Source organism: Erithacus rubecula, assembly GCF_903797595.1.
Source record: "Erithacus rubecula genome assembly, chromosome: 21".
Lineage (NCBI taxonomy): Eukaryota > Metazoa > Chordata > Aves > Passeriformes > Muscicapidae > Erithacus > Erithacus rubecula.
In genome coordinates this window covers 8,236,715-8,262,012 of record NC_136673.1, presented here as the reverse complement: position 1 = coordinate 8,262,012, position 25,298 = coordinate 8,236,715, and the positions used below count along the sequence as shown (strand labels likewise).

At 46.4% G+C, this 25,298-nt stretch overlaps 1 protein-coding gene across 4 annotated transcripts in view; it reads right to left on the bottom strand.

Moving 5' to 3' along the window:
- The window catches only part of TNC (tenascin C), a 70,730-nt gene that overhangs the window by 20,989 nt on the left and 24,443 nt on the right, over positions 1–25,298 (bottom strand). For 2 of the 4 annotated variants that reach the window (XM_079324222.1, XM_079324223.1), the window contains exons 2-9: positions 24,046–25,266; positions 22,561–22,824; positions 21,454–21,569; positions 21,219–21,375; positions 20,371–20,640; positions 19,149–19,334; positions 18,320–18,409; positions 17,458–17,721 (exon numbers count right to left, since the gene is read on the bottom strand). In XM_079324222.1, coding sequence (XP_079180348.1) covers positions 17,458–17,721; positions 18,320–18,409; positions 19,149–19,334; positions 20,371–20,640; positions 21,219–21,375; positions 21,454–21,569; positions 22,561–22,824; positions 24,046–25,266 — 2,568 coding nt within the window. Of the gene's footprint in view, positions 1–6,203; positions 6,477–8,336; positions 8,610–17,457; positions 17,722–18,319; positions 18,410–19,148; positions 19,335–20,370; positions 20,641–21,218; positions 21,376–21,453; positions 21,570–22,560; positions 22,825–24,045; positions 25,267–25,298 lie in introns of all 4 variants that reach the window. The other 2 variants (XM_079324220.1, XM_079324221.1) reach the window with 2 other exon arrangements.

Here is a 25,298-nt window from a genome sequence, read left to right as displayed (position 1 = left end):
GAAAGGAAAGCAAGAGAGAAGAGAGTGGAAGGGAACAATTTGCTCACATTGAAATACCTGTAACAGCCAGAGCGCTCAGGGGCTTTGTTTGGTGCCCCTTGGCCAACCCATAAAGCAAAACCTCATAGCCAATGCCAGTAATTAGGCCTTTAAGCTTCAGTTCTCTCTGGGCTCCCGAAAGGAGGAACTCCTGTGGGTCCAGCAGCTTGCCAGAATCCACCACGACTACTAGAAAGTTGTCAAAGGCATTCTCCGATGCCATCCAGGACACTGTGAACCCATAGGGGTTCATATCAGACACTGTTAGGTTTTCCAGTGGGGGCATGGCCTCTAAAAGAAGGGAAGGTGCAAAAACACACACACACATACACAAAAAAAAAAAAAAAAAAAAAAAGTGAAAAACATTGCACATTAGAAAGTGTCACAGATTCCACCAAATAAAAATCACATTTTTTCCCCCTAGAGTGGATTTAACAGCCAGGACCACAAGATGATGATTTTCAGTGGAGCTCAATTTTGAGCTTTCCTCAAGGATGTCTCAGCGCCTCCTCTCACAAGCTCCACTGAAACCCCTCCCAAGCTCCCTGTGAAAGCACACTGCTGTTGCTACCCTCACATTGTAAGAAAGTTAAGACCAAAATGGCTTTAGAAATGCTGCACATAAAGCTTTCAATTATCTGTACTTCTCTCCACCATCAGTGCTTTAGGGACAAGCCTCAGTTTGGTCATTCCCAACTCCTGGATTTTTCTTCTTTGCCTATTTCACATGAGTATCTCCAGCTTTAGTTTTCAGTGCTGGAGGGGTCAGAGGTGCCAGAACAGGAACATCAATCACTCAGGGTCACAGCCAGTGCAAATCAGCTGCTGCTGTGCTCTGTTGACAACTTAAAGAAATTCCACTGAGAGGTCCTTTCTCACATCAGTGTGACATTCGTCAAAGTGAAAAGATGTGGAAAATGCATCAAAATGTATCCACTAAGTCTCAGGAAAAAAGAAAAAAAAAAAAAAAGGCCCAAGTTTCACAAGCTTCTCAGTGTATTTTTCTCACTCAAAATCTGACAAGTCAAATGGGAAGACCAGGTGGCTCTGCTAAGCCCTGGCCTTGATCCTGGATCCCAGGCATTGCTCGTATTTCTCCACAGTATTTGTCCAGCCTTGCTCTGTTGGCTCAGAAGCTGATTCAGCCAATCTTCCAGCCACTCAAAATTCCACTCACTTCAGAAAGCACCAGTTAGTTAAAGGCTGAACCTCCTCCTGAAAAAAGTTTTGGGTTGGCTTTTGACATTTCATGAATGTTGAAAATGGATTTTGTTAGAAGTTGGAATAAAAATTCCCCCCTGAAGAGTTATAATTTGGAAATTCTTATGTATTATTATTTACACATCTGAGTACACATTTGAAAGATCTTTTTGCATCTTATTTACTTTTAATCAAGCAATCTCCAAGATTCATGTTTTGGATAGGTCTCTGGAAGGGAACATCCTGGGACAGGAGGTGTTCCACCAGCCAGTCCTGTCTGAGGAACTACTGAGCATAAGATCAATTTCTCCCTCAGACTTCAGGAGTTATAAAAGATTATTAGACATGGGAGAAAGGCTCCAGAGGGGTCTTAATGACAGAATCATGGAATGACAGAATAATTTGGGTTGGAAGGGACCTTAAATTCATCCATGGCAGGGTTGGAACCTTCCATTACACCATCCAACCTGACCTTTTAACTCCCTTTAAACCAATCCTGCTCCCAGGGCTTTTTTAAAGGCCAACATTCCTGTTCTGACCCCTCCTTGCACCAGATTTTCAAACCAACCCAACTGCCGGCGAGCGCCTTTTTGGGATACGCATCACCCTGAGCCAAGCACGGGACTCCAAGAGCTTGGAGCGGGTACCTGTGGTGACCAAAGCAGTGAGGGGCTCTGTGGGGACACCTGCCCTGGTGGTGCCCTGCAGGTGAATGTCATAGGCAGTGTGGTCTGTGAGGCCTGAGATGCGGGCACTGCGGGCGCCCCCCGGCACTGTCAGCTCCCGGGGCTCCTGCGCCGCCAGCGCGTCGCGGATTTTGATAAGGAACGCGGCAAAGGGCCCGGCTCGCGTGCTCCAGGACAGGTTGAAGCTGTCAGGGGTAACGTTTGTGAGGGTGAGCGTGCCCAGCTGTGGCTCAGCCTCTGGGGGGAGAAAGGAACACGGGTGAATGTCGCTGTGGGGCTGGGAAGTGGTGGAAGAACACAGCAACGTGTCTCCTTCCAAGCAGCAAGAAGGAATGATGTATTGAAAAGCCATGGCATTTATATAGGATAGATTGGGAAAAACAAAGTATAAAAGACTCGTTGGTCCGAGAAAGCAACACCTCTTTGAAAACATGCTTTGTGCAAAACATCACAAGACACTCACACGGCTCAGTGGTCAGCACCAGGTGTTTATCTGTGTTGTTCTTTTCTCCTTCCCTTGTTTTGTCTCTGAGGAAGAGCCCCAGCCTGGGAAAGATCCAAGCTGAAGTTGAGAAAAGTCAACAAACTGGGAAAAATCCAGATTGGGTTTTTCTACGGGCCTTCAGAAGTGTCCACAGGTGAGCAGGCAGCATTACTGCAGGGTGGGGGGGAATCAGCAGAGAGGGGTTGTAGGTGCTCAAAAAAAATGCTTTAACCTTGTTTTGCTGTGGTTGAATTAAAAAAAAAAAAAATTAAAAAGCAGTGTTGCATGAGCTATTTTCTCAGGTTTTGGAAAGAAGCCACTGAAATTAGTGCTGATTTTTATATTTTTTCATTAAATTTTCTTAAACAAACTCAACTTGCCTAATGAAATGTGGGCCCGGTTTACAGAAGCACCAACAACATACACATACAAACTGCAGGAATTCCACACTGGGAATCTGATGGGAATACAGACCTACAGCAATTCCAAAATAGAGAAAGCATGATTCAGGCAGGAATCCCTGAAATCACAGTCCAGCTTCTGTTTGGTTTGGTGTTTCTGTTGCCTGGAGTTGTAGATACTCCTATTTTTGAACCCTGAGGTTTATGAGGGATTTCAGGCCTAACAGGGATTATCTCAGCACTAATCTCAGACCAAAACCTCCCTGGAGTGCACAGATAAGGTGTTCCTCATCCTCTGATTAGGCAGAATCAGAGATTGTCTAATAAACAATAACCCTACAACTCTGCTCTTGCTCTCTTTCCTGGCTGCTCAGTGGTCAGGGCACCTCCTTAAGAACCAAAGACTCCTTTTCTGCTGGAGGAAATTCAAATTCACATCTCTGCCCTGCCAGGAGAGAAACTTGTCCTTCAGGAGAGGGAGAGCTCCTTACCCATTCTCTTTTAAACCTCTTACACTTAGCACAAAAATCATTAAAGTTTCATTAAAGCCCAAAGAGAGAACAAACATGATCCAACAGTCAAAGTATCCTGTGTTTGCTCCCTGGGCTGATTTTCTACTTTTGTATGTTGCCAATTGAGAAGGAACCAAAAACACCTTGGGAAATCCAGCCAGTGAGACACAGAAAAATAATGATGGAAAAGTGATCCATGCTGGAAGAAAAGTCAGAGAGAGGCATCCCACCAACAGAGAGTGGTGAGAGAGTGAAATATTTTTCTTTCTGAAACAAGAACTGCTGCAAGATGCTCCAACTTTTAGTCTTGTCCCTCATTGTAAGACTTTTAAATAATAATCCACCTCCTTCTCTGGAATTGTCTGGGAAGAGGTGAATGAAGTGGCCCCGATTAAGGACACAGATGTCACAGATGTCATGCTATCAACCAGTGACCATAGATGCCTTCATGGCCAGCAGGGAAGGTGCCACCATGGTGCTCTTGAAGATAGGCAAGGAGATGAGAAAACATCCACAAAGCAAACAGGCTTGGGTGGAAAACCCAGGAAAATGGAGCCTCAGCCCCACATGCAGCCCCGAGAGGGCAAATGGAGCCTTTCCAACCTGGCATGGCCACATTCCTTCACATGCCACCTGCATCCATGGGCAGGCACATTCCCAGCATGACAGCCTGACTCCCAGGAATGCTACATGCACAATGAGCTGGAATCACATCCTCAGGCAAGTCTTAGTGATCTCCTGCCATCCTGGAATCACCATCACCACCATGGGAACAGCTCTGCCACCCATAGAAACAAGGCAGGCCATGGAGACTCAAAGGGAGCAATGCAAGGGACACAGTGGTGGGCTGACCACCAAGAAAAGGGGAATCTGCTTTTTGAGCCCTGCTTTGTGCTGAGAACAAAAAAACTCCAGGCAGGGAATCTCTCAGAACCAGCAGAAGGTGGCCAGACCACTCCATGCAGTTGGGGTTGGTCACTTCGCATGCGGCACGAAACGCCCGCCAGAGATGCAAATGCCTAGGGAGACATTTGGGTTTAAGGAGGACAAGACTGACATGCAGGTGCCTCTCCAGGCTGAGAATGACACAAAGGCCTCTCTCCCACCCCCAGCAAAGCAAGGGAGGGTGGGATGAACAACTTCATTCAAGATCAAGTGCAAAGATGCTGAGTGTAGCACATCAACCATCTGGAGCAAGGCAATTATATATACACTGAACGTGCAGACAGGTGTGTGTATATATAAGGAAACCATCACGGTTTACTACTGCCTCTCTTAATGCTGGGGGCACTTTTTCAGCCTTTTCCATTGCCTCAGATCTTTTTCCAAGCCCACTCAGTGCACTTCAGCCTCCCCTCATGATGATCTCCCTATAATTCCCCAAGGGGACGACGATGAGTTGGAGTCACATTTTAGAGCAGTTCGGTGGACAGCAAGAGAAAGGAGAATAAAAAGCAAACCTGGAAGGTGAAACAGTGAAATACCTGTGGTTGCCATGGCTGTCAAGGTCTGCCCACCTTGCCCATCAATTACCCCATGGAGCTGGACTGTGTAATTAGTGGCAGCTTTGAGGTTGGTCACTACAGAGTGCCGGGAGTCCCCCGGCACTGTGAGCACCAGGGAATCCAAGGGGAAATCAGAGTTCCTGACTTCCAGAATAAAATGGTCAAAGGCCTTGTCCTGTGCCTCCCAGGAGAGTGACAGGCTGTCTGAGGTAGCGTTTGATACACTGAGTTTGCTAAGGAGAAGTTCCTCTACTACGGGAAGAAAAACAAATGGAAATGTATCACGGTTATTAAAAGCCAAAGCAACAAAACAAATTAATTGAGAACTTTGAATTTGCACAACCACAGGTCACAAGGGTCACCCAGCCTTGTGTTTCCTCATGTTTCCCATACCCTGACCCTGCCACCCATCATCAAATGAGGATATTCACAGTCTGCTGCTGCTGGAAAGTGATATTATATTCTGATAGCTGAGATTTGATACTTTGCTTTCACTGACCACATTACTCCATTCCTATGACAATCACTATGGCAACTTTTCCTAGAGGGGCAAAATTTGTTAAACAATCACAACATGAGCCAATATCTGCCTCCAATAACAATGTTCTGTTTCTGTAGTCCAGTCCTCACTTCCCATTCTCATCCTGAGCATTTGACTTCCCTGTCTTTTCTGGAAAAACTGTCAGCTGTAAAACATTGAAATGTACAACGTGCCAACAGCTCAGTGCCTGCCTATTTCATCCTCTGACATCAACTCAAATGGACTTTTCAATCTCTCACCCAACATAACCTGAATAATTGAAGCTGAATTCAAGCAGTGAATGTGCCTTGCAGGATTGTGCTGGCACAGACTGAAACGTGTCTGACAACTTTTGGGAGAATCAGGATAAATCTGTGCCTAGATATCAGTTTATCTGAGAGAAGCTGTGTCTGCCCTGTGCTGTGGGCCAGATACACACAGGTTGAAAGGTGAAGGTGAGGAATCCTCTCCTGCTTAGTTCTTGGGATATCTGCTTTGCTTCTCATCTCCCTCAGAAGCTGCCCCAACCTCAATGTGTGAACTTATTGTGTGAATGAGATGCCAGCCCCAACATTAATGTCTGAACTCATTGTGTAAAGGAGATCCCAGCCCCAACATTAATGTGTGAACTCATTGTGGGTATGAGATCCCAGCAGGATGTGATTGCCTGGCTTTGCTGGATGGGGCGGTGGCTCAGCATTCCCAGCTCACAATCCAGCTGATCCTCCTTGGACGGCCTGGAGCAGAGGACTGGGAAATGGGTGGGCTGCTGGGGTGGCTGAGGGCAGGGAAGGGGGCACAACCTGCAAGAAAGAGTTCAAAAGAGCAGAGTTAGCACTGAGGTAGGTTTGTGTACCTGTGGTGGCTGCAGCACTGATTGCCTGTGTGCGGAACCCGCGAGAGATCCCGGAGAGGTAGACAATGAAATCAGTGCTGGGAGAAAGCCCTGAGATATGAGCAGTCCTTGAGTTGCCTGAGAAGTTGAACTCCATGGGCTCCAGCAACCTGTTAGAATCAATAATTTCAATGGTAAAGACGTCGAAGTCCCCGTTGGAGGCTGTCCAGGACAGGTTGAAGCTTTCGGGGGTAATGTCGGAAACCGTCAGCTCAGCAACGCCGGGCTGCTCTCCTGGGGAGGGAAACACACGGGTCAGAGGGGCCCCTGAGCTCCTCCTGCTCCCCAAGGCTCCTCTCTGCCATGCTGGCAGCACTCCCAGCTGGGGAAGAGGGTGTGAGTAAGAGCTTGTTACACGCAGGTATTAATGGGAGGAAATCAAATGAAAGCGTCGCAAAATGTTAGATAAGGAAAAAAAAAAATAAAATAACATTTAAAACTATGGCTACTTCCCTTTCCCTGCAGGAGCAGCCATGTCTTTGAGGTCTGAGCATGAAAGCAGATGCAAAAGGACTTTCTGGAATGCCCCTGGGGCATTTGGAAAAGACGGCTTCCAGTTTTAGGAGAAGCTAAAACCAAAGCTGTTGCTTTATCCAAAGGAAAATCTCGTGTTTTGTTTACCCTTCTACTTTCCCTTTCAGCTAAAATCTATGAAAGCTGGCTTGCAATTTTGGAGCTGGAGCCAAAATGCAAAACACAGAGAGATGCCTTGGGGTTTCTTCCTCTCTGCAGACATCCCCGTAGCGTTACAGGAAGGCTCAGATATTTCTAACAATTGGAAGTCCCCAGAAGGAAAGATTTTGAAAAGCCTGGTGCTGAGCTTGACCCAGAAAGGGAAGGGAAAACCTCAGCAGGGCATTTTCTGTTTTCATGAGGGTAAGGAAGGGAGCACATTGCATATTTAGGCAGGACACCCATGATGTGTTTCCTGCCTTGTCTCTTTGTCCAGCACATTGCTCTGCTCTCTATGGGCATCTGCTCCCAGCTCCTGGTGAGGACTCTCAAAGCTCAGCACTTCCACTGGGACACAGCACAGACACATCCCTGCCCAAGCCAGGCTGCTCAAAGCACTACAGGAACAAGCAAGCTCTGCTGCATGTCATGCTTTAATTGTGATTAGTTCTCACAGTTCTTCACCCTCTCTGTGCTTGGGGGAGCCTGGCATGAGCCAGCTCTGGCTATCTCACAGACACAGGAGGATGCAAAGGGCTGGAGGGGAGCCCAGAGGCAGCAGAAATTATCTGCAAGGAATTATCTGAAGGAAAGGCCACTGGTGCCCCTTTAGTGCCAATTAACCCACACTGCTCATTAACAGTTATCACAGCACCTGGGAGGATCAGAGAGCCACACAGCAGAGATGTAAATACACATTTATCTCTCATGGTCAAAGCCTGTGATAAGCTCTTATTTCAAACTGTTGCCTTTCACATGATAAGCCAGAAAATGATTTTGGGGCCCTTGATGAGTTTCATGCAAGTTCCTGATAGCACAGAGCTCACCTGCCTCCTTTCAGGCCAGTGTCATGCTGGGGTAGTTCTGCTGAATTTGATCTTTGTATTGTATCTTTTTCAGACCAATCAATCTGTTTCATGATCTTAGATGGCTTAATGTATTTTATTAGTCTTAATAGGAATTAATTTATGTCCATTCTTATATGAGAACATATAGAAGGAGTTTGTCCTTGCTCTGGGTCAGGTACACACAACTTTACCACGCTGGGTCTGAATTCACACAGAAACTAGTGCAGAATTTCAGAGGCAGCTTCTGAAGGGTAAGAAATGAACACACTCTCAGGCTTTGATTATCTGGGCCAATAGAGGAAATTTTTTATAATTTTACCAAGCAGGTACAACATCCAGCTGGGTTTTGCTGTTAGTGTCAGCCAGGTTATGGGGAAAGGGAACAAAAAAAGCTGTTCTGAGGCAGGGGGGGAAAGCAGGGAGGGAAGGGCTGCACCAGGGCACTGAAAAGGCTGCCCAGAGATGCTCAGCCAAGCTTTGGGGAGCTCAGGGCACCCCATGCCAGATGAGCAGGACTACAAGAGCTCCAGCTCACATCTCTGTCAGACAGAAGGTGGGGCTGGAAGAAAGGTACCTGTGGTGGTCTCAATAGAAAGGGGCTTGGTCCTGTAGCCCCGAGCGAGCCCCTGCAGGGTGATGGTGTAAGGAGTGCTGGCCTTGAGGCCGGTGACATTCACAGAGCTCAGGGTCCCCGGCACTGTGACATTCCAGGGCTCTTCAGGGCTGCCAGCCTCCTGCACCTGAATGACAAAGCTCTCATAGGCCCCATCAGCTGCTGTCCAGGTGAGCTGGAAACCATCCCAGCCAGGCTTTGAGACTGAGAGCTGCCCCAGCTCAGGTTCCTCCTCTGCATAAGGACAGAGAGTCAGTCTGTTACTTGGGTTGCAGGGCGGTGCTGATGTTGGATTATTTAATGAGGTTCTGTGTTAATGAGTTTCACATCTCATCAGGGCCACAGAGATGCCCCTACACACACATTGACATTATCAGCTGCCTGAGATATCTTCAATAAAGTCTCTTTGGAGACATGGCAAAACAGAGCAGTGAGAGAAGGGTTGTAATAATTAATAAATATTTGGTGGCTGCTCACAGAAAGGAGCTCAGAGGATCTTACAGCTGTGTTTTCTCAACATTAATTACAACTCCCTGTGAGATAAACAGGTATTACTATAACAACTTTACTCAGTGTTTGCCATTCTGAAGTTACCGTGTTGTAAGGGTAGGGAAGGCCATGCTTTAGAGTATTTTGAGATTCAGATATTTATACTTTTAATTGCATCCACTTGAAGGATGCTGCATATGCTTCCAAACTATTTCTAATGCAAAACAATAAAGAAGAGGAAAATGCCTCCATGCCTGCATGTCTTTAAGGAATTAATCCTCTTTTAGCACATGATTCTACACACACAACCTTCCTGTGGGTGGAGACAAGACTTTTATATTGACTTTGATATTAATTTAAAATCAAAACATTAATTCACAGAAATTAACATTCTTCCAAACCCCCACAGGGGCCAAGGAAGTAGGGAGCCATGAGAGGCAACTCTGATGCTGTGAAATCAGAAAGTTGAGGCCATTTGCTCAGCAAGAATGGAAACTTCTTTGTTACAAAGGAGATATAACTGATTCCTTCACATTAACAGTCAGATGGGAAAATGAGAGATTTTTCTACCTGGAAACTCCTGTGTGTTCTATCACTGACCCGTGGCCTCTGAGGATTTTGTAGCACCCTTCTGATTTATTTGAATTGCTGACACATAAGTGTTACAGTAAGAACAGAGTGTCTCTGAATAATCCCATTCTGCATGACTGAGAATTCATAAGAGATGCTGCATGGAGGCAAATGGATCTGATTTGTCAATTGTAAAGTTCAAATTTATGCATATTGTAATACAGAAGTTAAGGGGGTCCTGGAATAAATGAAATTTAGGCTCTGCAGCACGACTCATATAAAGTTTCTCCCTGTAAAACCAGAGTGATTATTGCATGACTGCTCAAAGCCTTAGGCAGGCAGTTGGGGCTGGATTTCCAGGGGTTGAACACTCATAAATCATAAAAATCTTCAGTAAAATTCATTAACAAATCAGTAAATTACTACTATTCAGGAACACGAGTTCTGTTGAGCTTTTCCCATCCTGTTAGTAGGAAAAAGATTGTTTATGACATGATAAAAAAGTAAAAGAAATTCATTAATCCAGAGCTGTCATCCCTTATCAGGAACAGAAAGGAGATTCATTGAGGTAAAATACAAATTCTGTCAAAACAAGACTGTTATCTGAAAAAGAGAAAGGACAGAAAGGAAACTGGTTGCATCAGAGATCACAATCTGTTGGTGGAAATAGAAACTAAACAAATGCATTTTTTTAAAATGAAAGTGAAACTAAAGTTACACTAAGGTTAAATCTTTTAAATAGAAACTTGGTTATAATAAGTTATGCAGGAACCATCACAGATTAGAAGCAATCCTGATCTCTCTGAAAATGCTCAGTTCATTCTCCCCCAAGATGCAGAGCCCCTTTTCCTGCCATTTGTTTCTCGTGCATGTCTGAGACAGAAAAGCAAACAACCTCCCCATGGATCCTCTCCAGGGACTGAAGGATTGTCCTGTGGATTGTTGGGACCTCCAAAATCCTCAGCCATCCAGCATCCCACACAGATGACAAAGCACTCACAGTGTCATGGTAAAGATCAAGAGATGATGCTTCTTATTAAAAAAGTAAAAAGAAGAAACAGAGAGAACAAGGGATGGAGAGGTGAGACTGTTCTGGCTCTGTGAAATAATTTCTGTGTCACTATATAAATAGTTTACCTTGTGTTGGGAATTAGCTTTTGAGGGATGGACAAGTACATCCTTAGATCTGAGCTCACACCCACCCTGGCACTTTTGGACTTTTGGTCATTATTGAGCTCAGCCCTGCCACCTCATGAAATTCATGGAAGAGGGGTAAGAGGTGGGAGTTTTTGGACAGGTGAACTCTCAGTGTATCACAATTTATTTTTTTTCTCTGACATCACCACTTCCATGCCAATGCTGCAAACTCCTCCTGTGCTCATGCACAATCCAGACAAGCTCGTGCAGCATCCCTCTGTTCCCATATCCCTTAGCAGCAGCAGATGCATCCATGCCTCCTTTGCATGCAGTTTGAAAAGAGATTTGATGCTGCATCACCTTCAAAACTGCACAGGGCACTGCCCATGCTGCAGCACCCAAGGCTCTCATTCCAGAGCTGAAGGGGTTTTATCTCATGCAAAAGGAAGAATAAACCAGCCAAGAGGGAAAGCATCACTCCCAAAGCCTAAAATCCACACCGAAGCCTTGTGGAAATTAAGTTGTGTATTTTGAAGCAGAAAAGGAGCATATCCATGGGAAGTACCTGTAGCAGCCAGAGCTGCCAGGGACCAAGAGAGCTGGCTTTGAGTATTTCCACAGGGGTTAATCTGGAATTGTCTGCCAGCTGGGACATTGGGATTTCTGTTTCTCAAAGATTTCCCAGCAAAACTATTTACTGTGTTCTGTTTAAAACGAACAGGCCTTTTAGAGTGATGAGGAATCAAATACCTCATCCTGTGCTGCCCAGGACAGGGTGAAGCTGCTGGAAGTCCTGGGGGTTGTGTTAAGATCATGGCTCTGAGCTGGGCAGGTGAGGGGGCACTAAAAGCTGAGCAAGAGGCTCAGGGCTGGGGGATTTTAAATAACTGAGCTGGGGAGGATCAAGTGGTGCTTCACTGATTGATTCTCCAGGTGTGCTGGCCAGAAGTGCTAAACAGAGGTCAATTGCAAGTTAAAATTTCCTGATAATAACCCCCCAAACAACAGCTGAACACCTGCTCCAACAACAGCTCTGAAAACAAAGCAAACACAGGAGTTCTGGTTTTGGAGACTAAATCCAGGTCTCCAGCAAAGAGAGCATCAGCACAAAGCCCCTGGTTCTCACAGAGCCACCCCGAGCAGATCCAGAGCAGCAACCAGCAAACAGGGATGAGCTGGAATGCTTCCCGCAGGGAGCTGGCACAGCCTCAGCTGATGGAAATCGCTTCTCTTTGATTACCTCCAAAGAACTTTGCTCATTTGCATCACATTGGAGCCCTAAGTATCCAAACATGCCCTTTGTCTTTCCTGCAGCTATCAGTGAATGCTCCTGATACAAACCACGAGGGGAATTCATGCCAAAAATCACAAACACATCCAAAGCCAGGCTGAGGAATCACTGCAGAAGCATGCTAAGGCTCCTCATCCTCCCAAAAACAGGCTTGGGGGAGTTATCCATTGTGATACATGCAGAAAAAAGTGGAGACACACACATTCTTGCCTAAAAACGAGGATAGAAAGAACTTAAAAAATATTTTTTATGGGAGAATCCAAGGAATGGAAAGGGGAAAGCCCTGGCTTTCAACATGCTCAGTGATCTATGGATATGTTCTGTGCAACAGTCAGATTCTGTAAATCTGAGAGCTGTGGAGATCACAGGGAACATGTTTCTGATCCCAGCCACAAGGCCCCGGGCAGAGGATTTCTCTGACATGCAGAATTATCTCCTCATTAGTGGGAACCCACATAATTTCACACCTCGGTGACTTCCTTGCTTTCATGCTCCACTTGCATTCAATAAGAGAGAGCAAGTCATCGAGCACCATCAGCTCAGCACAAATATGTACTCAGGATTCATTACATGTCTCCAAATTCACACTTACATCACAAAGAAATACATTTTCAGGGGAGCAAAATCAATTAGAAAATGTTTTCAAAGAGATGCAGAAATGTTATTTTGTAAATGCTTTCAGGTCAACTACAGGTGTCAAAACATTTCTGCTCACCTCCAGGAAGGAGAGAAACCCGTATGGCAAAGATTTAGGTTTATATATAATACAAGTATTTGTATTTACATATCTGATAAATGCCCTCAAATCAGCCCAGCCATGACCTGAACAGGCTCTACCTATGCTGCAACCTGGAGATACCCAGATTTCCATCACACCAGCACAGCCACAATGCTCACCACTGCAATCATCCCCTCTTTCCCAGTAAAGAACTGTCAGAACTGATATCTGACTGCTCCAGGGCTGCTGAGCTCCTGGAACAAAGCAGGAAGGTTTGGAACCATTCTGCACCTCCCAGCTGCATCAGCAGGTGCCAAGCAGCTCTTTCCTATTTGGGAACAGGCAAAAAATTACAGCATCAAGAGCACTGGCACTTCTTTAGTCTAGAAGTTGTCCAGTTGACAGGCACAGAGGTGGCTGGGCTGTACTGGGAGGGTTTCTGCTGAAGACAGAGTGGGCAGCAGTGGGAGGAGAGGGCAGCAGTGCATCCCACTCCATGCCTGGGAAACTCAACCTGGCCTGGAAACTGAGAACAAAACCCTGCCTTGAACCCTGAACTGGAAACTGAAGATAAAATGTCCAAAAATAGAAGAGGCAACATAAAATTAGGGTGGCATTACACTCCTGATGGACTGAGGGTGTGTGAGTGGACCCTGTGTAAGATCAGTCACAACTGGCCTCTCATTTTCCCTGACCACCCCACATTCCTCCCTGATCCCTGCAGTTCTATCACAGCCACACAAGGATTTGGTTACTCCAATCTGGATGGAAAGTGCAGCAGCAGTTCAAGAATATGATAAAAACCTGAGGGACCAACCACCTGTGTGAGATTTGAATCCAGAAATTTGCTGGATTCACAAGTGGATTTATTTTATTGTGCCAGCTTTGGCAGCTACATGGAGGTTGCCATGTACAAGTTATCCCATGGAACACAGGGAATGTCATTCTGAATATTAGCTTGGACTTAATGACTCCACAAATGAATTTGTGGGTGAGAAAGAGTGGTTTCCTTCTACCACAGATATTAACACACATATATCCCATATCAAATTAATGTGTATCAGGGGAATATGTGGCTTTGTGTACAAACAAGCAAACAGGAGGTAGAAAAATGAAAATTATATGAATACATGGAAAATACTCTGATACGACAGTGTTCTTTGTGTAGCAGGCAGAATGCTGTAACAGATAATGGAAAATTTGGAAAACAATCAAACTGATTAATCAAACTGAAATAACAAGAGCAGGGGAGCTCAAGGAGTTGATTTAACAATGAAGGGAATAGATGGGCAGGAAAAAAAAGAGCTCTGGGAGCTTTAGGTGGGTGGGTGACAGCCAGAGAATGATTCACAGTGGTGAGATGAATGAACAGAGATTAAAGTTGTGTAAAAGGGAAACTGGATGGATAACAAACATGCCCTCCTTCCCAGGCTGGAACACTTCTTACTGTCAGCTTAGGAAACAGCTCAATATCTCTTGGTAAAATCTCCAGGCTGAGCCTGGCCTGAATGTGTCTGTGCTGTGATGTTGGCCTTTTGAGGAATTCCACTGGAATGTTTCTCTGGTGATTTTAAAACATGACTAAAAAGGATGCTCGTGTGCTGCCAGGACATCTCCCCATCTTCAGTATTCTGTATTACTTCTCACTCTAAATCTGGAATTTTATATAATTCCCCCAGAGGGGCTCTCAGCCCCTTTCCCAATCTTTCATGATGACCATCAAAGTTTTCTTTTTAGTCCCCTTTGGTGAAACCACTTTCCCCTCTCTTCTTAATCAGTTGGTTAAACTGGGCTTGCAGTGCTTGTGCACCTCTGAATTTTGTGAAGAAACCACTGCAGCACATGACAAGCCAGAAATGCTGGAGCAGCTACCCCAAAATACCTTCATCCTGAACTCAGGCTCCAGGTGCTCTCAGAGGAGGAATCAGCTGAGCAAATGGACAATCTTCCCTGGCAAATTCAGTTTCCCAGTGGTCAGCACTGCACTTTCCCATGGAACTGGCTCACCTAATCACTCTTGCTGATGTTTCTTTGAGTTTGTATAAAAAAGGGTGGCGCAATCTGAGCCTGGGAGAAGCCAGGAGAGGAAGAGGGACTGACGCACAACACGGACAAGGGCCTTTGGTAAACAGCATAAATCTTCTGAAAAACATTCAGCAGGATGGAAAAGTCACTTCTCCAAGCCATGCTCTGCTGTACAAACTCAGTTTCGGAGGCAGGACAGTATCACATCCACGATCCATCAACAGTTGCTGCACAATCTGGGTCCTTCAGCAGAGGAATTTGAGCTTGGCTCTTGGTTCCTCTACTGCTCACTCATTTATCTCCCCAGGCCTCTCATGCCTGATGTATTGCCATCCCTGCTGCTCCAGGCCCCACATTGTGCTCTGCAGGCAGGGCTCCAGGAGCAGAGCAGGAGAACAAAGCTGCAGTCTGAGTGCTGAGCTGCCCAGAGCTGAGCTACGTGCTCACCCTGCCGATGAGCTGCTCAAGGCAAGGGCCCTCCAAGGAGAAAAATGGCTCATTTTCTTTAATTTTCTTTAATTTTCTTTAATTTTCTTTAATTTTCTTTAATTTTCTTTAATTTCTGAGTCAAATCTTCGTGCAATGCTGGGAGGGAGCCCCTGACACCTTCACTAATAACAGGAGGGAGTTTCCTGTTATAGCTACAGATTCCAGAGGAGCAGAGTGCTGCTGTCCAGCCAATCCACACACCTTGATTTTATAGGAAGTGTTGTTTTGGAGGCTGTCAGTGCCAGCTCCAGGGGCTCTCTGGACAGGAATGGCTCTGCTGTGACACTTCCATGTGCACCAGCACAAAACTGCTCCTGCATTCACACACCCCAAGACACTAAAGCTGTGTGATCTGCTCCCCTCAGCACCATAAGGTCCCTCACAGAATTCTCCTGCATTCCTGGAGCCTCTGGAGTAAAAAAACCTCATTTCAGGGAGCTCATCTGGGTCAGGACTCAATACTTGAGTTAAGGTTACACTACACGGAGCTAGAAGAGACAAACAAGCAAATGGAAATGTGAAATATTCAGTCTTTCCTTTCCAGCAAAATTTAGCAAACTTCACTCTGTAATCTTTGCCATCCCTTGAGTGCAGGATCAGGGATATCAGTTAAAAAAGACTTTGTCACTTGAGCTTCATCCCTGTGAAGAGACAGAAGCAGCAGAGGCTTCCATCCTGTACTGTGGGAGATTTTGTGCTAGAGGCTCATGCTAGAGCTTCAGGAGCTCTGGATGTTTCAGCTTGCCTCTGCAAGAGAGGGCAAAACAAGATTGTTTGGCCTCAGCCTGAGGACTTGGGACCTCCCAAGAGCTGGAACATGGATAAAGAGGCGTGTCTTGAGGGGAGATGGAAAAGCAAACTGAAGAGACCACTTGTCTCGTACCGCCCCAGGCTTCCAGAGAATTTCTGCTCCCTGTGCTCTGTGTTTGGATTTGTCCATTCCTATGCAGGAGAAAGGTCACAGAGCCAGGTTATGTCAACTGCAGCTCTCAGGAGCCACTGCAGAGCCCTCTATTTACTGGTGCTCTGAGTAAAGACAAAAAACAAATACAGCGGCCAGAGGAAGGTATTTCTAAAGAAAAATAAAATAAAATAAAAGACAAACTAGGAAAAAGAAGTCACCTTGTGAAGCTTTGGAAGCTGGACAGAGCAGGCTGTGAGATTCCACAGCACATTGTTTCTGTCTCTTCACCAGCTCTGCTGACTTCCTTGAAACTTCTCAGTCTTCCAACAGAGAACATTGGAAAATTGAAATCTGCTCATTCCTGCCACACAAACCTACAGCTTTTGTTCCTGTGTGCCTCAAGGCTTCCCAGTTTTTCCCTGCACTGGGCACTGGCCTGGCTTAGGCATCCAACAACTCCTTCAGGACTGATGGTCTCCAGACCATGTAGCTCTCTGAGGGATTGCTGTCTCTGTAAAACATTCAGAGGTTGTGCTGGCATGAATACTGCCAGAGAATATAAACCCATCTTCAATCATTTCAGCTGTGTACTTATTAATTTGTAAAATCCACAATGCCTGGCAGGTGCTCCCCTCACAGATGGTCCTTGGGAAGAAAGGGATAAACACCTTGGTATCTACTAAGGACAGTAACTAGCCCAGCTGATTGTGATTTCATCATCCCTGCTTGCTTAGAGCAGTTCAGGCTTTTCCTCACAGGATTTATGCTGAGAAACCTAAACATTCAGGACTTTTTGTGCTCTATACTGAGATATAATTCTCTATGCAGCAAACTTTGGCTCACAATGTTTCACAAAGGATAAAACCTTGTTCAGTCAGTCATCTGATACTGGTCAGTAAGAGTGGTTTGCACAAATGGAGATGGCAGAAACAGACAAATATAAGTCACAGTACCCAGAGGAAATGGTGGCTGGAACCAGATTGGGGCAGGAGCCTTTCCCACTTTTGGATGAGAAAACTGAAATAGAGAAACACCAGAGCCCCACTGGCCCTGCTGAGGGATGATGGCCTGCTGTGAAGAGAACCAATTAGGCAGGAACAAACAATGTTAAACACATTCTGGTTGCTCTTCCTCTTAGTTTTTTGGCTGTAGAAAGCAAAACATGTTAGAAGACATGATGTACAAAAATACCCAGCCTCTCCTGAAACAAAGGATGAATTCTACATCCATGCAGGTCCAGTGGATGAGTTCTTTGTAAGACCTCTCAAAAGATGAGCAAGAAATCATTGGGGACATGGAGATGAACACAGCAGGGAGGGAAATACAGAGCTGTCCTTCACTCTCTCATGCTGCCAGAGCTGCCTGCTCTGCAGGAGGTTCCCCAGACACGGATCAGAAAATCAGGTGAAGTCATCCCTGGGCTAGTCCTTGCCCAGCCACCATCAGAGCTGTTACTCACCCGTGGAACCCTTGACAGTGGTGGGTTTGCTTTTGTGCCGTCCCTTCTCTGCCTGCAGGCTGATGCTGTACTCGGTGCCTGGCTCCAGCCCCCGCAGCAGGAAGGAGGTGCTGTCCACAGGGATCTCCACCTCGCTCCTCCTGCCCCCAGGAGCAGTGAACGCCAGCCGGTAGCGGTCAAACTTGGCCACTGGCCTTCTCCAGCGAAGGGACAGGGTGGTCTCAGTGGGCTCGCTCACTTCCAAGTCCTTGGGGTTATCAAGATCTAAAAGGTGGAAAAAAAAAACCCCAGAGTTGAAGTCTCTGAACTGCCCTGAGATGGTTTTTCAGGTGTCTGTAGAGGAACTTCACTGTTGGTCTGGCAGCAGCTCAGGTCTGCCCAGCTTTGGGACCTTTGGAGGATGCTGATGTTCTCCTTTACAGACAAAACCAGGACAAATTTCCCCCACTTAGACTCCAGAAACAGAAATAAAGCCTTCAGATAATTCACCTGGGAAAAGGGGGTATTGTGTGAAAAATTCTGGAAGGCCAGTCAGGTGTACTGCAACTGCTCTTTGTCACATTTTGCATTCCTGCCAGAAACCCTCACAGACAGAGGATGGCCAGAGGGATCAGTGTAAGTATAATTATCATTAAGGAGGTCACCTGGAGATGAAACTCCCAGAATATTAAGAGGAACAGGAAAAAGAAGTCAGATTCAGACGTCATGACCTTTGTGGGAATGTCTTTCTTTTCAGGGGAAATGTAGCAAAATGAAATTCAAGAAATTTCTAATATATCTTCCAGCATTTCTTAGAAATTAAAGAGTGGCTCCACCTGAGCTGTTGCCTTGTCCAGAGCTCAGATGGGATCAGGACACTCACCAGTGCCAGCATTGATGGTAGCAGGAGCACTTTCCCTGTCATTCCTCACTGCTGTCACTCCAATGCCATATTCAGTTCCAGGCCTCAAACCTATGAGATGAGGAAAAGAAATATGAGTTCCTGTCATTGGAATATGCCTGCAGGCATTTGTTGGAATAAGGAAAGCTGAATGGATTCAAAGTAAGAAATCTGCTTTCCTCTCTGCAGAGAATTGAGGTTTCAATTCAAGCTGCAGACTGCACCAGTGAATCCCACCCCTAGCACATGAAAATGCCTTTTGAGCTCGGGGTGTGAAGCCACTTACACAAAGTTGCTTAGAATTAGAGGAACTGACTCATTGGATTCAGGGATGCACGTGAAAGTGAAATGGTTACACACCTTCTGCTGGTGTGTAAATCCATTTCACATGGCTTTTAATTCAATTTGGTCTACTCAAAACCATAGAATCATGGAATAGTTTGAGTTGGAAGAGCCATTAATGATCATTTTGTTCCATCCTCTGCCATGGCAGGGACCCCTCCCACTGTCCCAGGTGCTCCAGCCCCAGTGTCCAGCCTGGCCTTGGACACTGCCAGGGATCCAGGGGCAGCCACAGCTGCTCTGGGCACCCTGTGCCAGCCCTGCCCACCCTCAAAGGGAAGGATTCCTTCCTAACATCTAATTTCAAATTTGCAACCTCTTGTCCAAAAAAAAATCGTGTCTGAGATCACTCAAAATCTGTTTATCCCTCTAATGTATAGTGACCCCAAGGACATTTTTTCTCCATGTCCTGTGCCCTGGGGTGAAACAAAACCAATGAGACATTAGTGACAATCCCTCATTCCCCCACCTGTGAGTGTAGCTCTGGTTGTGTCCTGGCTGCCCTTGGGCACCGTGATCTCCACGTGGTCCCCACCAGAGATGGGGGCAAACTTAATTCGGTAATTATCGATGTTGGCGTGGCTGTTCTTCCACTCCAGGGTGATGCTGTTGTCAGTCTGGGACACCCTCTTCAGGTTCCTTGGAGCATCCAGGTCTGGAACCAGCCGAGCAATAAATAAATAATTAGGAATATTTCTCTTCTGACAGCAGTCTCTTGTGACAGTGCTTTTTAGGAGGTGAAATGACCCTTAAAGTTTCCTCTCACATGATCCTGTTATGTCTTAACTACAAAAACCAGAGTTCTTCTAGCATGAAAAGCAGAGTTCACCAGCTTCAGTTCAAGAAATTTAACTTCTATCTCCTGAGGCAAAAATAACATTTTTTTCACTTGTAATAATTAGTTTTTATTACAAAACAGGTTTGTGGAAAAACATATTTGGATGAAAATACTGTTTTCCTTTAGAAATATGCCAGCTTTCAAAAGGAAAAAAGAACAAAGTACTGGTAATCTCTAGAATTTCTGTTCAGTAACATCTTGCATTCATGGCTGGAGGGAACTCTAAGTCTCAAAAAAAGGGGAATATTATAGAGAAATTCAATGAGCTTTCATTTTTCACGCCTACAGTAACCTCAAATCCTGCTCCAAAATAACAACTGTATTTTAGGATGAAAAGGGATGTAATTTGCAGCTCTCTTAATACACCAAGCCTTGATAACCTGCTAAAGGACCCACACTTTCCAAAAACATTCCCAAAATCACCGAGGAGCACAGTAAAATTATAAAAGAGTGGCAGGAAATATCTGCCGGACTGAATAAGAAAAAAACCCAGTTCTCTCCTTCTAAACTAATTAGGCAAAAAGAAATAAGAAGGGATAGGAACTGTGGAAGATATTTAGCTCATCAGACAGACAAATGATCCAGAGGAATTTGCTTTTTGAAGTAAGTGTTTAAGGTAAGAGACACAATAACCTAATTCCCATTTAGATTCTTGTGGTGATGGGGGGGGGGGGGGGGGGGGGGGGGGGGGGGGCGGGTCTAAATATTTTTGGTGAGCCAAAAAGGCATAAAAGGCACAGGAAATTACTCTGTGCTTTCATGTACCTCTGAAAGTGGGCAGATTTTGTGTTGATCAGTAGACACAAGACACAAACAGCACAGGAGGATGGGTGGCACCTTCCCAGCCCCTCACCTGTGACAAAGACTTCCCTCACAGGGTCACTCTCCATGTCCCCTCGACGAGAGACCAGCGTCACCTCGTACTCTGTGTGTGGCCTCAGGTTGCCAATGGAGTATTGGTTCTCATCTTCAGACAGGTCAATGGTTGTCCTGTCCCCTGGAATGTCCTTGGGGCCATATGTGAGCTCCACGCCCTCAACTTCAGCCAAGGGCTTGGACCAGGTGATGAGAGCTGTGGTGTCAGTGACATCTTTGGCCTCCACCTGGCTGGGGGCATCAAGCTCTGTTACCAAGCAAAAGAGAGGGGAAAAGGGGTTTTTAAAAGAAATACTGCCATGAAAAACACCCATATTCTTATGCCTTTAATTGGTGATTCAGAACCAAGTTAAAATTGGTATTCTTGTTTATGCTCCTCCTTTGCTTCCTATAGTTTTAGACTCCAAATGGAATCAATCCATCAAAGCAAATCCATCAAAACGCCTTCAAACCAGAAGCTGCCAAAAGAAAGACAAGGAGGAACCCTAAGAGTTTCCCCAACTCAACACACTCTTTGTGCAAATATCACCAAGATGAAACAAATTCTAGTAACAAATTTCAGTTCCTGCTAAAGTACATCTTGAAAAAGGAATAAAAGTGCATACTGCCTGCTACCTACTGCACATAAATTTTCTTTCTGCTCCAAACAGGTAATGTGAAGAGGAATTATTTTTTCCTCATGTATTCATTAACAACTCCACTATTTCCTTCCCCCTCCCCATTAACTCACAATGTAGAACTTGACTTCTCCTGTTTAAAACCCCCAAACATGAGATGTTCTGATGGTGGCCAACTAAAACCAGACCAAATACAGATCATTCTTACTTGTGGTGATGAGTTTGGACAGTCCTGGTCCTCTGGTGTTGTTCTTCACTATATGGATGGACACATTGTACTGTTGCCCAGGGGCCAAACCTGGCTGTGTGTAGGATGTCTCTGGCCTTTTCAAGCTGCTGGTTATGTCACCATTATCATCCTTTTTCTGGAACACATGGGACAATCAGTGAGTACAAACATAAAATTCCAGGATTTTTCACTCTACATGAAACTGCTTCCTCACCATATTACGGAAGACCAGCTCCCAGCCATCAAAAGAAAAGTTCAGAGGGTCCCACTCCACCTGCACAGATGTTTCCCGAACAGATTTGAATCTCAGACCTTCAGGAGCAGGCAGATCTGTGGCAGAAGAAAAGGATATTCTCACATGAGCAGCAAATTCCCATAAATAGGGCATTGGGATGGGACATCTTTCCACCTCTAGAAATATCTGCCAGGTGGGGATCTGCAGCTGAAGTGGTTAAACCCTCATGGTTAACTCTCCTCACATCCAGTTATTGTGCTTTGGAGAGACTTTCCTGGGCTGGTTTGTATGTCACATTAGAATAAAAATAATTTAATCATTGATATCTCTTTTTTGTGCCCCCTTGAAGAAAACCTGGTGTTGACTTTGTAATTCAGGAGAGATGAATCCTGACCCAGATCTCCAGAAATGAGCTCAGTGGCAGAAGTCAAACAGCATCTTTTGATATTGGGATGTTTAGATATGAAAGTGATGTGCACAAAACAAAAAGGAAGATGAACAACGGAAACACAGACAGGCAGATAAAAAGCAAGATGTAGCAAAGATGCAAAACATATATAACCTCCATTTTAGCCAAAATGGTTTGAATTCAAGTTGCTCTTTTATGTCCTGCTACATTTTTACTTTTTTCTCAGAAAGAATTACCAGAATTTTTAAAATTAACATTATAATAGAGAAATGTACATTGTAATAAAGAAATGCGCATTTTAATAAAGATGCCAAGGTCTTAATTCACAAAGACCCCATATTGGGAGACACTGAGAACAGAAGAGTTTCTGAACTGTGTTTCTAGCACAGTCCCTAGTATTGCAAAAAAAAGTGGAAAATGGAAGTGCAGAAGGCTGTTTTATCTGGGCCAACATTTGAATTGAAAATAGAAAATACAAAAGAAATAATATCCAAAAAACAGAATGTCAATCAATACGTCTGAACTGAAAATAGAAAATGCAGAATAAATACTCCCAAAATAGGGATGCAAGTCAACACATACCAAGTGAAAATAGAAAACACAAAATAAGCAACACCCCGAAAAAGGGATGCAAAAGGAGAAGACAAAAGGATGAATACAGGGAATATTAAACTCACATGTGGCTACCCTGGCGCTGACTGGAACACTATTCTTGTTTCTGAGGATGGCAAAGACACGGATGAAGTACTCCACACCCGGCTCCAGCTCGTGGATGGTGGCAGCTGTGTGGTTTCCTGGCACAGTGAACTGCATGTCCAAGCCCCCACTGCTGGTGGGGACGTAGGTGATGAGGTACTCGTTGACCAGGTTCTCGTGCTTCCACTCCAGATTGACAGTTTTGTCCGTCACGTTGGTCACGGTCAGCTCAGTTGGAGGAGACACTGGGAATGGGGGAGGGAAAAAAAAGCCAAACCAAAGTTATAAGGAGTTCTCAAGGCTCAGGAAATAATGACTTGCCCAGTTTCACATTTTCCCAGGAGCGGTTCGTAAGGCTCATCTTAGGGAATGGGGAAGGCATGTCCCACAAATTAGCTGCTGAGGAAAGGAATGCTCAGCTGATGGAGACTACAGACATTTCCAGAAGCCATGGGCCAATTTCTGCTCTCACACTTGCACACAACCTCTGGCTGACTGTGTTTCAGCTGCTCTTCTCATGGCTGCAGCACAAGACTGCTATAGCTGGGTCCCAAGGGATTCAGATGTTTAATTCAATTGCCAGCAGCACGTGATTGTATAGCTAGAAGTGCTGGGATTTGCACAGATTTTCCAAAGTAAAATAAAACATTATTATTTAAGTAAATACTTGCAATAGATCTGCCTGTGCGAGATCACAAAGTGGGGCTTAGGCACCTTCCAGAAGGATGAGATGAAAGATGAGATTCTCTTTTAAAGGATATTCATTGTCTTTTATAGTGTTCCCAACTCCAAAGTACTCTTTGATTACCAAAATTTAGTTTCACAATTTCTCCCCTGGGATCTACTAAAGGAAACTACCTCATTTATGGTGTATTGCCTGTCATTATCAGGCTGCCAAAATTTTCTATCAATTTCCATAGAGTCAGTGGTCCTGGGAAACCAAGCATGTGACTTTATAGCTGGAATTTATATACTGGAGTTTCCACTCCAGCTGATCCCACGATTTTCCTCTAAGCTTCTGTGAGATCTAATATACACACATCCATATATATATATATATATTTATATATATATATAAATACATACACTCACATGTGTAGTAAGAAGACTCTGGAACATTTCCATTTTCTCCTTAGCTAGAACAGCTTCTTTCAGCTTTTTTTTTCTAGCATCAAGAGAAGCTGAAGGGTCACGGTGACAATTCCCAGCTAGTGCTGGCTACAGCACCAGTGACATTGTGGTGGGAGCAGAAATGGAGGTGACAAAGGCACTGCAACACCATCAGCAGCCTGTTGTCTTGGTGACCACCGAAAGTCACCACTATTTGAGGATGCCAAGAGCCACTGGTGTTGTCGCACCTCTGATCCCTGCTTGGACTATGTTGGAAAAGCAGCAGCTCTATGGAAAAGCTTCATGGGTGTCCCTGGCTGCTGGATGGCCCCAGCTCAGAGGGACCCTGCACCTACCATCGGAGCAGTCGTCCCCGATGTAGCCATCCTCGCAGACGCAGCGCCCGTCCACGCAGCGCCCCGCGTTGTTGCAGTCGTTGGGGCAGGAGCGTTCCCGGCAGTCCTCACCCACGAAGCCCTCCTGGCACACGCAGCGCCCGTTCTCGCAGCGCCCGCGCCCGTGGCAGTCGTTGGGACAGGCCAGCTCGCCGCAGTCGTCCCCAGTGAAGCCGTTGTCACACTGGCAGCGCCCTTCCACGCAGCGCCCGCGGCTGTGGCAGTCGTTGGGGCACCGCAGCTCCCCGCAGTCCTCGCCCGTGTACCCCTCGTGGCACACGCACTGCCCGTTGACGCACAGCCCGCGGTGGTGGCAGTCGTTGGGACACCGCAGCTGGCCGCAGTCGTCCCCGGTGAAGCCCTCGTGGCACACGCACTGCCCGTTGACGCACAGCCCGTGGCTGTGGCAGTCGTTGGGGCACCGCAGCTCCCCGCAGTCCTCGCCGATGAACCCCTCGTGGCACACGCACTGCCCGTTCTCGCAGCGCCCGCGATCGTGGCAGTCGTTGGGGCACCGCAGCTCCGCGCAGTCCTCGCCCAGGTAGCCCTCGTGGCACACGCAGCGCCCGCCCACGCAGCGCCCGCGGTGGTGGCAGTCGTTGGGGCACCTCCTGTCGCCGCAGTCGTCGCCCACAAAGCCCTCGTGGCACACGCACAGCCCGTTCTCGCAGCGCCCGTTGCCGTGGCAGTCGTTGGGGCAGGTGGGCTCCCCGCAGTCCTCGCCGGTGAAGCCCTCCTCGCAGAAGCACGTGCCGTTCACGCAGCGCCCGCGGTCGAAGCAGTCGTTGGGGCAGATGAGCTCGCTGCAGTCCTCGCCGGTGTAGCCCTCGTCGCACACGCACTCGCTGTCCACGCAGCGCCCGCGGCCGTGGCAGTTGTGGGGGCACAGGGGCACGCTGCAGTCGTCGCCCACAAAGCCCTCGTGGCACAGGCACCGCCCGCCCACGCAGCGCCCGTGGGCGCCGCAGCCCTGGCCGCAGAGCTCCTGGCCGCAGTCCGGGCCCGTGTAGCCCTCGAAGCACACGCACTGCCCGTCCACGCACTTGCCCTGGTCGTTGCAGTCGGAGGGACACGAGGCCTGGCTGCAGTTGGGGCCCTTCCAGCCGGGCTCGCAGACGCAGCCGCAGATCTCGATGCTGTAGTTGCCGTGCCCGCTGCAGTAGGGTGTGGTGTCCAGGCGCCCTGTACCAACGATCCCAAAACTCATTACTCCT